The sequence below is a fragment of the Phalangium opilio genome, unplaced genomic scaffold (genome assembly GCF_054372755.1).
Source record: "Phalangium opilio isolate 3A_F unplaced genomic scaffold, DU_Popi_V2 ptg000056l_1, whole genome shotgun sequence".
In the NCBI taxonomy this organism is placed as follows: Eukaryota; Metazoa; Arthropoda; class Arachnida; order Opiliones; family Phalangiidae; genus Phalangium; species Phalangium opilio.
In genome coordinates, this window is record NW_028324175.1 from 3,770,402 (window position 1) to 3,787,599 (window position 17,198).

The 17,198-nt window shown below is 38.8% G+C and overlaps 1 protein-coding gene and 2 non-coding genes across 3 annotated transcripts; 2 read left to right on the plus strand and 1 right to left on the minus strand.

The window, feature by feature from the left end:
- Window positions 1–4,576: 4,576 nt before the first annotated feature.
- On the plus strand, window positions 4,577–4,649 carry TRNAD-GUC (transfer RNA aspartic acid (anticodon GUC)). Its single transcript has one exon. It is a non-coding gene; the product is annotated as a tRNA-Asp (tRNA).
- A 3,486-nt stretch (window positions 4,650–8,135) lies between these two features.
- Window positions 8,136–8,208, plus strand: TRNAD-GUC (transfer RNA aspartic acid (anticodon GUC)). Its single transcript has one exon. It is a non-coding gene; the product is annotated as a tRNA-Asp (tRNA).
- Window positions 8,209–14,223: 6,015 nt separating this feature from the next.
- On the minus strand, window positions 14,224–16,986 carry LOC149668034 (uncharacterized). Its single transcript, XM_089840935.1, has one exon. It carries the CDS (start codon window positions 16,984–16,986, stop codon window positions 14,224–14,226), a length of 2,763 nt encoding a protein of 920 aa, XP_089697061.1.
- Window positions 16,987–17,198: the final 212 nt, after the last annotated feature.

The window sequence follows — 17,198 nt, forward strand, 5'->3', positions numbered from 1 at the left end:
GCAATGGTTAGCGCGTTCGGCTGTTAACCAATAGGTTGGTGGTTCGACCCCATCCGGGAGCGGTGTTGTGAGGTCTCAGATGTGACGTAAAAAGTCAAGGTTTTTACATAATACCTGACGAGCATTTAACTTTTGGGCTTCCGTGGCGCAATGGTTAGCGCGTTCGGCTGTTAACCAATAGGTTGGTGGTTCGAGCCCATCCGGGAGCGGTGTTGTGAGGTCTCAGATGTGACGTAGAAAGTCAAGGTTTTTACACAATACCTGACGAGCATTTAACTTTTGGGCTTCCGTGGCGCAATGGTTAGCGCTTTCGGCTGTTAACCAATAGGTTGGTGGTTCGAGCCCACCCGAGAGCGGTGTTGTGGGATCTGAAATGTAACGTAGAAAGCCAAAGTGTTTGCACAATAAATGACGACCATTTAATTTTTGGGCTTCCGTGGCGCAATGGTTAGCGCGTTCGGCTGTTAACCAATAGGTTGGTCGTTCGACCCCATCCGGGAGCGGTGTTGTGAGGTCTCAGATGTGACGTAAAAAGTCAAGGTTTTTACATAATACCTGACGAGCATTTAACTTTTGGGCTTCCGTGGCGCCATGGTTAGCGCGTTCGGCTGTTAACCAATAGGTTGGTGGTTCGAGCCCATCCGGGAGCGGTGTTGTGAGGTCTCAGATGTGACGTAGAAAGTCAAGGTTTTTACACAATACCTGACGAGCATTTAACTTTTGGGCTTCCGTGGCGCAATGGTTAGCGCGTTCGGCTGTTAACCAATAGGTTGGTGGTTCGAGCCCACCCGAGAGCGGTGTTGTGGGATCTGAAATGTAACGTAGAAAGCCAAAGTGTTTGCACAATAAATGACGACCATTTAATTTTTGGGCTTCCGTGGCGCAATGGTTAGCGCGTTCGGCTGTTAACCAATAGGTTGGTCGTTCGACCCCATCCGGGAGCGGTGTTGTGAGGTCTCAGATGTGACGTAAAAAGTCAAGGTTTTTACATAATACCTGACGAGCATTTAACTTTTGGGCTTCCGTGGCGCCATGGTTAGCGCGTTCGGCTGTTAACCAATAGGTTGGTGGTTCGAGCCCATCCGGGAGCGGTGTTGTGAGGTCTCAGATGTGACGTAAAAAGTCAAGGTTTTCCACAATACCTGACAACCATTTAATTTCTGAGCTTCCGTGGCTCAATGGTTAGCGCGTTCGGCTGTTAACCAATAGGTTGGTGGTTCGACCCCATCCCGGAGCGGTGTTGTGAGGTCTCAGATGTGACGTAAAAAGTCAAGGTTATAAAGATGAAGGTTAATTTGTCTCACTTAATTTAAATTCGAATTTTTAACTAGCACTCTCGGCAACGGCCATATCTTAGGCCGAGTTACGTCGATTTTGAAAATGTTATTAAAAATCGAGGTACATTTTTATTTATTGTTCAATCGAGATGAAATCACTTTTAATGAGTGTTTTATTGGAATTAAGCTGAATTCGGTCAAAAATTTCTCCAGAAAAAAATGCATTCAAAAAAGTACCGAAAAAATCGCAGGTTTTTCTTCTTCAAGACACAAAATCCGTGAATACGATTTCTTATTGAAAATTGAATTTTAACAGTTTTTTGAATGAATATCGTTACATTGCTTGAATTAAAGCAAAAAGTATAAAAATAATGGTTTCAGTGGTTATATTTGAAAATAGTGTAGAAATACTCAAAATATGCTTCTTTGGCCGTGAAACGTCGATTTTGAAAATGTTATTAAAAATCGAGGTACATTTTTATTTATTGTCCTGACGAACATTTAATTTTTGGGCTTCCGTGGCTCAATGTTAGCGCGTTCGGCTGTTAATCGAAAGGTTGGTGGTTCGAGGCCATCCGGGAGCGGTGTTTTGGGATCTCAAATGTAACGTAAATAGCCAAAGTTTTTCCACAATACCTGACGACCATTTAATTTTTGGGCGTCCGTGGCGCAATGGTTAGCGCGTTCGGCTGTTAACCGAAAGGTGGTGGTTCGAGCCCAGCCGGGAGCGGTGTTGTGAGGTCTCAGATGTGAAGTAAAAAGACAAAGTTTTACCTCAATACCTGACGACCATTTAATATTTGGGCTTCCGTTGCGCAATGGTTAGCGCGTTCGGCTGTTAACCGAAAGTTTGGTGGTTCGAGCCCACCCGGGAGCGGTGTTGTGGGATATCTAATGTAACGTAAAAAGCCAAAGTTTTTCCACAATACCTGACGAACATTTTTTTTGGGCGTCCGTGGCGCAATGGTTAGCGCGTTCGGCTGTTAACCGAAAGGTTGGTGGTTCGAGCCCATCCGGGAGCGGTGTTGTGACGTCTCAGATGTTACGTAAAATGTCAGAGTTTTTCCACAATACCTGACGAACATTTAATTTTTGGGCTTCCGTGGCGCAATAATTAGCGCGTCCAGCTGTTAATCGAAAGGTTGGTGGTTCGAGCCCACCCGGGAGCGGTGTTGTGTGATCTCAAATGTAACGTAGAAAGCCAAAGTTTTTCCACAATACCTGACTACCATTTAATTTTTGGGCTTCCATGGCGCAATGGTTAGCGCGTTCGGCTGTTAACCGAAAGGATGGTGGTTCGAGCCCACCCGGAAGAGGTGATGTGGGGTCTCAGATGTAGCGTAAAAAGCCAAAACTTTTCCACAATACGTGACAACCATTTAATTTCTGAGCTTCCGTGGCTCAATGGTTAGCGCGTTCGGCTGTTAATCGAAAGGTTGGTGGTTCGAGCCCATCCGGGAGCGGTGTTGTGAGGTCTCGGATGTGCAGTAAAAATCAAACTTTTTCCATAATACGTGATAACCATTTATTTTCTGATCTTTCGTGGCTCAATGGTTAGCGCGTTCGGCTTTTAACCAATAGCTTGGTGGTTCGAGCCCACCCGGGAGCGGTGTTTTTGGATCTCAAATGTAACGTAAATGGCCAAAGTTTTACCTCAATACCTGACGAAAATTTAATTTTTGGGCTTCAGTGGCGCAATGGTTAGCGCGTTCGGCTATTAACCAATAGGTTGGTGGTTCGAGCCCATCCGGGAGAAGTGTTGTGACGTCTCAGATGTAACGTAAAATGTCGGAGTTTTTCCACAATACCTGACGAACATTTAATTTTTGGGCTTCAGTGGCGCAATGGTCAGCGCGTTCAGCTGTTAACCGAAAGGTTGGTGGTTCGAGCCCAAACGAGAGAGGTTTTGTGGGGTCTCAGATGTAGCTTGAAAAGTCGTAACTTTTCATCAATACCTGACAACCATTTAATTTCTGAGCTTCCGTGGCTCAATGGTTAGCGCGTTCGGCTGTTAACCTATAGGTTGGAGGTTCTAGCCCATCCGGGAGCGGTGTTGTGATGTCTCAGATGTAACGTAAAATGTCAGAGTTTTTCCACAATACCTGACGAACATTTAATTTTTGGGCTTCCGTGGCGCAATGGTTAGCGCGTTCAGCTGTTAATCGAAAGGTTGGTGGTTCGAGCCCACCCGGGAGAGGTGTTGTGAGGTCTCAGATGTAGCGTGAAAAGTCAAACTTTTTCCATAATACGTGATAACCATTTATTTTCTGATCTTTCGTGGCTCAATGGTTAGCGCGTTCGGCTGTTAACCAATAGCTTGGTGGTTCGAGCCCACCCGGGAGCGGTGATTTTGGATCTCAAATGTAACGTAAATGGCCAAAGTTTTACCTCAATACCTGACGACCATTTAATTTTTGGGCTTCCGTGGCGCAATGGTTAGTGCGTTCAGCTGCTAACCGAAAGGTTGGTGGTTAGAGCCCAAACGAGAGAGGATTTGTGGGGTCTCAGATGTAGCGTGAAAAGTCGTAACTTTTCAACAATACCTGACAACCATTTAATTTTTGGGCGTCCGTGGCGCAATGGCTAGCGCGTTCGGCTGTTAACCGAAAGGTTGGTGGTTCGAGCCCATCCGGGAGCGGTGTTGTGACGTCTCAGATGTTACGTAAAATGTCAGAGTTTTTCCACAATACCTGACGAACATTTAATTTTTGGGCTTCCGTGGCGCAGTAATTAGCGCGTCCAGCTCTTAATCGAAAGGTTGGTGGTTTGAGCGCACCCGGAAGAGGTGTTGTGGGGTCTCAGATGTAGCGTTAAAAGTCAAAACTTTTCCACGATACGTGACAACCATTTAATTTCTGATCTTCCGTGGCTCAATGGTTAGCGCGTTCGGCTGTTAACCAATAGGTTGGTGGTTCGAGCCCACCCGGGAGCGGTGTTTTTGGATCTCAGATGTAACGTAAATAGCCAAAGTTTTTCCACAATACCTGACGACCATTTAATTTTTGGGCGTCCGTGGCGAATGGTTAGCGCGTTCGGCTGTTAACCGAAAGGTTGGTGGTTCGAGCCCATCCGGGAGCGGTGTTGTGAGGTCTCAGATGAGAAGTAAAAAGTCAAGGTTTTACCTCAATACCTGACGAAAATTTAATTTTTGGGCTTCAGTGGCGCAATGGTCAGCGCGTTCAGCTGTTAACCGAAAGGTTGGTGGTTCGAGCCCTCCCGGAAGAGGTGTTGTGGGGTCTCAGATGTAACGTAAAATGTCAAAACTTTTCCACAATACGTGACAACCATTTAATTTCTGAGCTTCCGTGGCTCAATGGTTAGCGCGTTCGGCTGTCAATCGTAAGGTTGGTGGTTCGAGCCCATCCGGGAGCGGTGTTGTGAGGTCTCGGATGTGAAGTAAAAAGTCAAAGTTTTACCTCAATACCTGACGAAAATTTAATTTTTGGGCTTCAGTGGCGCAATGGTCAGCGCGTTCAGCTGTTAACCGAAAGGTTGGTGGTTCGAGCCCTCCCGGGAGCGGTGTTGTGAGGTCTCAGATGTGACGTAAAAAGTCAAGGTTATAAAGATGAAGGTTAATTTGTCTCACTTAATTTAAATTCGAATTTTTAACTAGCACTCTCGGCAACGGCCATATCTTAGGCCGAGTTACGTCGATTTTGAAAATGTTATTAAAAATCGAGGTACATTTTTATTTATTGTTCAATCGAGATGAAATCACTTTTAATGAGTGTTTTATTGGAATTAAGCTGAATTCGGTCAAAAATTTCTCCAGAAAAAAATGCATTCAAAAAAGTACCGAAAAAATCGCAGGTTTTTCTTCTTCAAGACACAAAATCCGTGAATACGATTTCTTATTGAAAATTGAATTTTAACAGTTTTTTGAATGAATATCGTTACATTGCTTGAATTAAAGCAAAAAGTATAAAAATAATGGTTTCAGTGGTTATATTTGAAAATAGTGTAGAAATACTCAAAATATGCTTCTTTGGCCGTGAAACGTCGATTTTGAAAATGTTATTAAAAATCGAGGTACATTTTTATTTATTGTCCTGACGAACATTTAATTTTTGGGCTTCCGTGGCTCAATGTTAGCGCGTTCGGCTGTTAATCGAAAGGTTGGTGGTTCGAGGCCATCCGGGAGCGGTGTTTTGGGATCTCAAATGTAACGTAAATAGCCAAAGTTTTTCCACAATACCTGACGACCATTTAATTTTTGGGCGTCCGTGGCGCAATGGTTAGCGCGTTCGGCTGTTAACCGAAAGGTGGTGGTTCGAGCCCAGCCGGGAGCGGTGTTGTGAGGTCTCAGATGTGAAGTAAAAAGACAAAGTTTTACCTCAATACCTGACGACCATTTAATATTTGGGCTTCCGTTGCGCAATGGTTAGCGCGTTCGGCTGTTAACCGAAAGTTTGGTGGTTCGAGCCCACCCGGGAGCGGTGTTGTGGGATATCTAATGTAACGTAAAAAGCCAAAGTTTTTCCACAATACCTGACGAACATTTTTTTTGGGCGTCCGTGGCGCAATGGTTAGCGCGTTCGGCTGTTAACCGAAAGGTTGGTGGTTCGAGCCCATCCGGGAGCGGTGTTGTGACGTCTCAGATGTTACGTAAAATGTCAGAGTTTTTCCACAATACCTGACGAACATTTAATTTTTGGGCTTCCGTGGCGCAATAATTAGCGCGTCCAGCTGTTAATCGAAAGGTTGGTGGTTCGAGCCCACCCGGGAGCGGTGTTGTGTGATCTCAAATGTAACGTAGAAAGCCAAAGTTTTTCCACAATACCTGACTACCATTTAATTTTTGGGCTTCCATGGCGCAATGGTTAGCGCGTTCGGCTGTTAACCGAAAGGATGGTGGTTCGAGCCCACCCGGAAGAGGTGATGTGGGGTCTCAGATGTAGCGTAAAAAGCCAAAACTTTTCCACAATACGTGACAACCATTTAATTTCTGAGCTTCCGTGGCTCAATGGTTAGCGCGTTCGGCTGTTAATCGAAAGGTTGGTGGTTCGAGCCCATCCGGGAGCGGTGTTGTGAGGTCTCGGATGTGCAGTAAAAATCAAACTTTTTCCATAATACGTGATAACCATTTATTTTCTGATCTTTCGTGGCTCAATGGTTAGCGCGTTCGGCTGTTAACCAATAGCTTGGTGGTTCGAGCCCACCCGGGAGCGGTGTTTTTGGATCTCAAATGTAACGTAAATGGCCAAAGTTTTACCTCAATACCTGACGAAAATTTAATTTTTGGGCTTCAGTGGCGCAATGGTTAGCGCGTTCGGCTATTAACCAATAGGTTGGTGGTTCGAGCCCATCCGGGAGAAGTGTTGTGACGTCTCAGATGTAACGTAAAATGTCGGAGTTTTTCCACAATACCTGACGAACATTTAATTTTTGGGCTTCAGTGGCGCAATGGTCAGCGCGTTCAGCTGTTAACCGAAAGGTTGGTGGTTCGAGCCCAAACGAGAGAGGTTTTGTGGGGTCTCAGATGTAGCTTGAAAAGTCGTAACTTTTCATCAATACCTGACAACCATTTAATTTCTGAGCTTCCGTGGCTCAATGGTTAGCGCGTTCGGCTGTTAACCTATAGGTTGGAGGTTCTAGCCCATCCGGGAGCGGTGTTGTGATGTCTCAGATGTAACGTAAAATGTCAGAGTTTTTCCACAATACCTGACGAACATTTAATTTTTGGGCTTCCGTGGCGCAATGGTTAGCGCGTTCAGCTGTTAATCGAAAGGTTGGTGGTTCGAGCCCACCCGGGAGAGGTGTTGTGAGGTCTCAGATGTAGCGTGAAAAGTCAAACTTTTTCCATAATACGTGATAACCATTTATTTTCTGATCTTTCGTGGCTCAATGGTTAGCGCGTTCGGCTGTTAACCAATAGCTTGGTGGTTCGAGCCCACCCGGGAGCGGTGATTTTGGATCTCAAATGTAACGTAAATGGCCAAAGTTTTACCTCAATACCTGACGACCATTTAATTTTTGGGCTTCCGTGGCGCAATGGTTAGTGCGTTCAGCTGCTAACCGAAAGGTTGGTGGTTAGAGCCCAAACGAGAGAGGATTTGTGGGGTCTCAGATGTAGCGTGAAAAGTCGTAACTTTTCAACAATACCTGACAACCATTTAATTTTTGGGCGTCCGTGGCGCAATGGCTAGCGCGTTCGGCTGTTAACCGAAAGGTTGGTGGTTCGAGCCCATCCGGGAGCGGTGTTGTGACGTCTCAGATGTTACGTAAAATGTCAGAGTTTTTCCACAATACCTGACGAACATTTAATTTTTGGGCTTCCGTGGCGCAGTAATTAGCGCGTCCAGCTCTTAATCGAAAGGTTGGTGGTTTGAGCGCACCCGGAAGAGGTGTTGTGGGGTCTCAGATGTAGCGTTAAAAGTCAAAACTTTTCCACGATACGTGACAACCATTTAATTTCTGATCTTCCGTGGCTCAATGGTTAGCGCGTTCGGCTGTTAACCAATAGGTTGGTGGTTCGAGCCCACCCGGGAGCGGTGTTTTTGGATCTCAGATGTAACGTAAATAGCCAAAGTTTTTCCACAATACCTGACGACCATTTAATTTTTGGGCGTCCGTGGCGAATGGTTAGCGCGTTCGGCTGTTAACCGAAAGGTTGGTGGTTCGAGCCCATCCGGGAGCGGTGTTGTGAGGTCTCAGATGAGAAGTAAAAAGTCAAGGTTTTACCTCAATACCTGACGAAAATTTAATTTTTGGGCTTCAGTGGCGCAATGGTCAGCGCGTTCAGCTGTTAACCGAAAGGTTGGTGGTTCGAGCCCTCCCGGAAGAGGTGTTGTGGGGTCTCAGATGTAACGTAAAATGTCAAAACTTTTCCACAATACGTGACAACCATTTAATTTCTGAGCTTCCGTGGCTCAATGGTTAGCGCGTTCGGCTGTCAATCGTAAGGTTGGTGGTTCGAGCCCATCCGGGAGCGGTGTTGTGAGGTCTCGGATGTGAAGTAAAAAGTCAAAGTTTTACCTCAATACCTGACGAAAATTTAATTTTTGGGCTTCAGTGGCGCAATGGTCAGCGCGTTCAGCTGTTAACCGAAAGGTTGGTGGTTCGAGCCCTCCCGGGAGCGGTGTTGTGACGTCTCAGATGTAACGTAAAATGTCAGAGTTTTTCCACAACACCAGACGAACATTTAACTTTTGGGCTTCCGTGGCGCAATGGTTAGCGCGTTCGGCTGTTAACCAATAGGTTGGTGGTTCTAGCCCATCCGGGAGCGGTGTTGTGAGGTCTCAGATGTGACGTAAAAGGTCAAGGTTTTTACACAATCACTTTTATTGAGTGTTTTATAGGGAATTAAGCTGAATTCGGTCAAAAATTTCTCCAGAAAAAAATGCATTCAAAAAAGTACCGAAAAAATCGCATGTTTTTCTTCTTCAAGATACAAAATCCGTGACAACGATTTCTTATTGAAAAATTTAATTTTAACAGTTTTTTGATTGAATATCGTTACATTTGCTTGAATTAAAGCAAAAAGTATAAAAATAATGGTTTCAGTGAACATATTTGAAAATAGTGAAGAAATACTCAAAGTATGCTTCTTTGGCCGTGAAACGTCGATTTTGAAAATGTTATTAAAAATCGAGGTAAATTTTTAATTATTGTTAAATCGAGATGAAATCACTTTCAATGAGTGTTTTATAGGGAATTAAGCTGAATTCGGTCAAAAATTTCTCCAGAAAAAAATGCATTCAAAAGTTTACCGAAAAAATCGCATGATTTTCTTCTTCAAGATACAAAATCCGTGACAACGATTTCTTATTGAAAAATTGAATTTTAACAGTTTTTTGAATGAATATCGTTACATTTGCTTGAATTAAAGCAAAAAGTATAAAAATAATGCTTTCAGTGAACATATTTGAAAATAGTGAAGAAATACTCAAAGTATGCTTCTTTGGCCGTGAAACGTCGATTTTGAAAATGTTTTTAAAAATCGAGGAACATTTTTATTTATTGTTCAATCGAGATGAAATCACTTTTAATGAGTGTTTTATAGGGAATTAAGCTGAATTCGGTCAAAAATTTCTCCTGAAAAAAATGCATTCAAAAAAGTACCGAAAAAATCGCATGTTTTTCTTCTTCAAGATACATAATCCGTGACAACGATTTCTTATTGAAAAATTTAATTTTAACAGTTTTTTGATTGAATATCGTTACATTTGCTTGAATTAAAGCAAAAAGTATAAAAATAATGGTTTCAGTGAAAATATTTGAAAATAGTGAACAAATACTCAAAGTAAGCTTCTTTGGCCGTGAAACGTCGATTTTGAAAATGTTATTAAAAATCGAGGTAAATTTTTAATTATTGTTCAATCGAGATGAAATCACTTTCAATGAGTGTTTTATAGGGAATTAAGCTGAATTCGGTCAAACATTTCTCCAGAAAAAAATGCATTCAAAAGTGTACCGAAAAAATCGCATGTTTTTTTTCTTCAAGATACAAAATCCGTGACAACGATTTCTTATTGAAAATTGAATTTTAACAGTTTGTTGAATGAATATCGTTACATTTGCTTGAATTAACGCAAAAATTACAAAAATAATGGTTTCAGTGGTTATATTTGAAAACAGTGAACAAATACTCAAAATGTTTTTCTTAGGCCGAGTTACGTCGATTTTGAAAATGTTATTAAAAATCGAGGTACATTTTTATTTATTGTTCAATCGAGATGAAATCACTTTTAATGAGTGTTTTATAGGGAATTAAGCTGAATTCGGTCAAAAATTTCTCCAGAAAAAAATTCATTCAAAAAAGTACCGAAAAAATCGCAGGTTTTTCTTCTTCAAGATACAAAATCCGTGACAACGATTTCTTATTGAAAAATTTAATTTTAACAGTTTTTTGATTGAATATCGTTACATTTGCTTGAATTAAAGCAAAAAGTATAAAAATAATGCTTTCAGTGAACATATTTGAAAATAATGAAGAAATACTCAAAGTATGCTTCTTTGGCCGTGAAACGTCGATTTTGAAAATGTTAATAAAAATCGAGGTACATTTTTATTTATTGTTCAATCGAGATGAAATCACTTTTAATGAGTGTTTTATAGGGAATTAAGCTGAATTCGGTCAAAAATTTCTCCTGAAAAAAATGCATTCAAAAAAGTACCGAAAAAATCGCATGTTTTTCTTCTTCAAGATACAAAATCCGTGACAACGATTTCTTATTGAAAAATTTAATTTTAACAGTTTTTTGATTGAATATCGTTACATTTGCTTGAATTAAAGCAAAAAGTATAAAAATAATGCTTTCAGTGAACATATTTGAAAATAGTGAAGAAATACTCAAAGTATGCTTCTTTGGCCGTGAAACGTCGATTTTGAAAATGTTATTAAAATTCGAGGTAAATTTTTAATTATTGTTCATTCGAGATGAAATCACTTTCAATGAGTGTTTTATAGGGAATTAAGCTGAATTCGGTCAAAAATTTCTCCAGAAAAAAATTCATTCAAAAAAGTACCGAAAAAATCGCAGGTTTTTCTTCTTCAAGACACAAAATCCGTGAATACGATTTTTTATTGAAAATTGAATTTTAACAGTTTTTTGAATGAATATCGTTACATTGCTTGAATTAAAGCAAAAAGTATAAAAATAATGGTTTCAATGAACATATTTGAAAATAGTGAAGAAATACTCAAAGTATGCTTCTTTGGCCGTGAAACGTCGATTTTGAAAATGTTTTTAAAAATCGAGGTACATTTTTATTTATTGTTCAATCGAGATGAAATCACTTTTAATGAGTGTTTTATAGGGAATTAAGCTGAATTCGGTCAAAAATTTCTCCTGAAAAAAATGCATTCAAAAAAGTACCGAAAAAATCGCATGTTTTTCTTCTTCAAGATACATAATCCGTGACAACGATTTCTTATTGAAAAATTTAATTTTAACAGTTTTTTGATTGAATATCGTTACATTTGCTTGAATTAAAGCAAAAAGTATAAAAATAATGGTTTCAGTGAAAATATTTGAAAATAGTGAACAAATACTCAAAGTAAGCTTCTTTGGCCGTGAAACGTCGATTTTGAAAATGTTATTAAAAATCGAGGTAAATTTTTAATTATTGTTCAATCGAGATGAAATCACTTTCAATGAGTGTTTTATAGGGAATTAAGCTGAATTCGGTCAAACATTTCTCCAGAAAAAAATGCATTCAAAAGTGTACCGAAAAAATCGCATGTTTTTTTTCTTCAAGATACAAAATCCGTGACAACGATTTCTTATTGAAAATTGAATTTTAACAGTTTGTTGAATGAATATCGTTACATTTGCTTGAATTAACTCAAAAATTACAAAAATAATGGTTTCAGTGGTTATATTTGAAAACAGTGAACAAATACTCAAAATGTTTTTCTTAGGCCGAGTTACGTCGATTTTGAAAATGTTATTAAAAATCGAGGTACATTTTTATTTATTGTTCAATCGAGATGAAATCACTTTTAATGAGTGTTTTATAGGGAATTAAGCTGAATTCGGTCAAAAATTTCTCCAGAAAAAAATTCATTCAAAAAAGTACCGAAAAAATCGCAGGTTTTTCTTCTTCAAGACACAAAATCCGTGAATACGATTTCTTATTGAAAATTGAATTTTAACAGTTTTTTGAATGAATATCGTTACATTTGCTTGAATTAAAGCAAAAAGTATAAAAATAATAGTTTCAGTGGTTATTTTTGAAAATAGTGAAGAAATACTCAAAATATGCTTCTTTGGCCGTGAAACGTCGATTTTGAAAATGTTATTAAAAATCGAGGTACATTTTTATTTATTGTTCAATCGAGATGAAATCACTTTTAATGAGTGTTTTATAGGGAATTAAGCTGAATTCGGTCAAAAATTTCTCCTGAAAAAAATGCATTCAAAAAAGTACCGAAAAAATCGCATGTTTTTCTTCTTCAAGATACAAAATCCGTGACAACGATTTCTTATTGAAAAATTTAATTTTAACAGTTTTTTGATTGAATATCGTTACATTTGCTAGAATTAAAGCAAAAAGTATAAAAATAATGCTTTCAGTGAACATATTTGAAAATAGTGAAGAAATACTCAAAGTATGCTTCTTTGGCCGTGAAACGTCGATTTTGAAAATGTTATTAAAATTCGAGGTAAATTTTTAATTATTGTTCATTCGAGATGAAATCACTTTCAATGAGTGTTTTATAGGAAATTAAGCTGAATTCGGTCAAAAATTTCTCCAGAAAAAAATTCATTCAAAAAAGTACCGAAAAAATCGCAGGTTTTTATTCTTCAAGACACAAAATCCGTGAATACGATTTCTTATTGAAAATTGAATTTTAACAGTTTTTTGAATGAATATCGTTACATTGCTTGAATTAAAGCAAAAAGTATAAAAATAATGGTTTCAATGAATATATTTGAAAATAGTGAAGAAATACTCAAAGTATGCTTCTTTGGCCGTGAAACGTCGATTTTGAAAATGTTATTAAAAATCGAGGTAAATTTTTAATTATTGGTCAATCGAGATGAAATCACTTTCAATGAGTGTTTTATAGGGAATTAAGCTGAATTCGGTCAAAAATTTCTCCAGAAAAAAATGCATTCAAAAAAGTACCGAAAAAAATCGCATGTTTTTCTTCTTCAAGATACAAAATCCGTGACAACGATTTCTTATTGAAAAATTGAATTTTAACAGTTTTTTGAATGAATATCGTTACATTTGCTTGAATTAAAGCAAAAAGTATAAAAATAATGGTTTCAGTGGTTATTTTTGAAAATAGTGAAGAAATACTCAAAATATGCTTCTTTGGCCGTGAAACGTCGATTTTGAAAATGTTATTAAAATTCGAGGTACATTTTTATTTATTGTTCAATCGAGATGAAATCACTTTTAATGAGTGTTTTATAGGGAATTAAGCTGAATTCGGTCAAAAATTTCTCCAGAAAAAAATGCATTCAAAAAAGTACCGAAAAAATCGCATGTTTTTCTTCTTCAAGATACAAAATCCGTGACAACGATTTCTTATTGAAAAATTTAATTTTAACAGTTTTTTGATTGAATATCGTTACATTTGCTTGAAATAAAGCAAAAAGTATAAAAATAATTGTTTCAGTGAACATATTTGAAAATAGTGAAGAAATACTCAAAGTAAGCTTCTTTGGCCGTGAAACGTCGATTTTGAAAATGTTATTAAAAATCAAGGTAAATTTTTAATTATTGTTCAATCGAGATGAAATCACTTTCAATGAGTGTTTTATAGGGAATTAAGCTGAATTCGGTCAAACATTTCTCCAGAAAAAAATGCATTCAAAAGTGTACCGAAAAAATCGCATGTTTTTTTTCTTCAAGATACAAAATCCGTGACAACGATTTCTTATTGAAATTTGAATTTTAACAGTTTGTTGAATGAATATCGTTACATTTGCTTGAATTAACGCAAAAATTACAAAAATAATGGTTTCAGTGGTTATATTTGAAAACAGTGAACAAATACTCAAAATGTTTTTCTTAGGCCGAGTTACGTCGATTTTGAAAATGTTATTAAAAATCGAGGTACATTTTTATTTATTGTTCAATCGTGATGAAATCACTTTTAATGAGTGTTTTATAGGGAATTAAGCTGAATTCGGTCAAAACTTTCTCCAGAAAAAAATTCATTCAAAAAAGTACCGAAAAAATCGCATGTTTTTCTTCTTCAAGACACAAAATCCGTGAATACGATTTCTTATTGAAAAATTGAATTTTAACAGTTTTTTGAATGAATATCGTTACATTTGCTTGAATTAAAGCAAAAAGTATAAAAATAATGGTTTCAGCGGTTATTTTTGAAAATAGTGAAGAAATACTCAAAATATGCTTCTTTGGCCGTGAAACGTCGATTTTGAAAATAATAATAATAATAATAATAATAGCTTTTATTTGAGATATTCTTTTCAGAGAGTTTCTGATTTACAAAAGAGTCTCATTAATTTAAAAAATTTAAATATTACATTAGTGTAGTTAAATACTGTGTTGTAAGTTTCTTGAATAGAGTGCTACTACTACATGTTTTAATATGACGAGGTAGGTCATTCCACAGTTTCGTAGCTCTCTGTTCCAGACTGGCATTGGTAAGTTTTCGGGTCTTTGATCGTGGTGCAGAACAGAAGTTAATGTCGCAGGTACGAGTGTTGTAGCTGTGAACATCTTTTGGCTTAACAAAAAGCGATATTATATAATCTGGTGCGTTTGAAGTATTGACGTTATACATGAGTACTGCCAGTGATCGGAGGTAAGTTTTTTCCAGCGTGGTCCAGTTCAGCTGTTCTCGTACCGCAGTGGCAGAAGAGCGCTTTGATACCTTGCTTACAAATCGAGCTCCATGGTTGTGCATGACTTGTAGCTTATCCAGCGTTTTTCTGTTGGCCGTGCTGTATAACATTATGCCGTAGGTTAAGATTGGGAAAATGAGAGCTTTATATAGCGTGTCCAGGGTTTTTATCGGAAGATGTTTTTGAAGTGGTCTTAGTAACCACATTCTCTGGCGAGCTTTCCTTATCCTGAGATCGACATGGTCATTCCAGGATAGGGTGTTTGTGATGAGGAATCCCAGGTATAGAAATGATGAGACCAGTTCAATATTGAGGGTGCCAAGTGTCGATATTGCGTAGTCCATAGTCTTTAGGCTGGGATTTAGAATCATCAATTTGGTCTTCTTTTCATTTAAGGTTAGGTTCCGCATGAGGAGCTTTGTCTTAATATTATTGACATCAGTCTCGAGTTTGTTTAGAAGACAGGCTAGGTTCGGTGACGAGTCGAGTAATGCGTTATCATCCGCATATTCGTGTGCCCTACTCGTTACGAGGCAGGTGTGTATATCCGAGGTGTATATATTAAAAAGTAGCGGCCCTAGCACACTACCCTGAGGAACGCCTCTCTTAACAGGAAGCATTGTCGAAGTATTACTTCCAATAGACACACATTGTTGTCTAGTGGAGAGGTAAGAGTGAAACCAATCTAGGCTATGACCTACAACGCCATAGGTTTTGAGTAATTTGAGTAAGAAGCCATGATCAACCTTGTCGAACGCCTTTGAGAGGTCTACAAACACTATGCCAACATAGTGTCCTTTGCGCAGTCTCTCAATAGTTGTCTCAATTAAGTCAATTGCACAGGTAGTTGTAGAGTAGCCAGTCCGGAAGCCAGATTGTCTTTCATAAATCAGGTTGTTCGTCTGGAGGTAAGTATAGAGTTGGTCATGAACAATTCGTTCTAGGATTTTTGAGAGACACGCCAGTATTGTAACTGGACGTAGATCATTTGCTTCCGAAGCTCCATTCACTTTGGGAATAGGCGTGACTTTTCCCAGCTTCCATTGTTGGGGAAATATTCCCGTGGTCAGTGAGCAATTTATGATTTTGGTAAGGAAAGGGCATATGATATGAGATAGAGTTTTGGCGAGAGCTGGTGAAAGATTATCTAGACCAGTAGCTTTATTTGAATCAAGATTTGTGAGAAGTTTAAGTACCGCCCCTTCGGTTACAATCTTAAATTGAAACGTTTCCTTGTGAGCATTAGATTTAGCATGTGGCTCTGTCGTGACAGGCACGCTGTCATGAATAGTGGTATAAAATTTGTTCAGTTCTTCTAGGATCTCAATTTCATTTGTGAAAGTTTCGCTGCTTATTGTAAGATGGCTAATTTTTGATTTGGACGGCTTCAGGTGTGGCTTCAATGCCTTCCACATATTTGTCGAATCAGAATTTGAGGATGAAATGTACGTTGTTAAGTATATCTTTTTGGACTTATTGAGTTTGGCTGTTACAAGATTCCTTAAACGTTGGTATTCATTGCGAAGTATTGGGTTTTTTCGACTTTTCCTGAGCAGCGAGTTCCGTAGGTGCATATGATGTTTTATGTCTTGAGTTAGCCACCTAGGCGTGTGTAAAGCAGTACGCTTTTCTCTCATTGGTGCTTGAGTGTCCAAATTATCCAGAATTGTACGGTAAAGAATGGCAAGTCCCGTATCCGCGGTTATAGTAGTATTCATTCTGCAGGCAAGACTACTTTGAACTGTTCGCACAAAAGTGTCTGAATTGAAATTTTTAAAGTCTCTTGATTTCCTAATAATCTTCGGTATAGCCGGTGACTTTTTACGTCTGATACTCAGAATTATATCGTGGTCCGAAAGTCCATACGGTATTACTATAGATTTTACCAGCCTCAGTGGATAGTTTGCGTAGATGTGGTCGATTAGGGTTCTAGAAGTAGTAGTTATTCTTGTGGGTTCACATATTTGCTGGGAAAACTTCAGCATTGTTTTTATTAACATTTTTGTTTTTGTTGATTTTTTATCGGCCAGCAGATCACAGTTGAAGTCTCCGATTACCATAACTTCTGCATTTATGTCCTCAGTTAGTCCCTCAATTTGGGATTTTAGGTCGTCGAAAGTAGCGTCCATGTTTGGTACATTCGGTGGTATGTAACAGGTACCAATGTGAAGAGGTTTTGTGTTTACTTCATGTAGTGAAATCCATAAGCTCTCAAGGGACGAGTTATTGCATTGACGTATGGTTGTCATAGGTGTTATGTGTAAGTGTTCCCGATAGTAGAAACCTACACCGCCACCTTTGTTATGTTCACGATCTTTCCGAAGAAATTTATATCCCAGAATATTTAGTGGGGCATCGGGAATATCATTGGATAACCAGGTCTCACAGATACCCAGTATGTCAATACCAAGTGTTTGTAGGAGGACTTCCACCTCCATAACTGACTGGAAGTGTCCTTTTTTCATACTTCTCACGTTTAGATTCGCAATTTTTAATCCTCTTGGAATCGAGCTAGGAATATTTGAGAATTGGGGTTTACTTTTTGGGAAGAAGGGTGCAGCGGCGGCGTTGAGAGGTACTGTTAATTTGTCAGTTGGAAGTCAGCATTGACTTTGCTCCGGTTCTGTGTTTATGTGGCGTCGCCGCACTA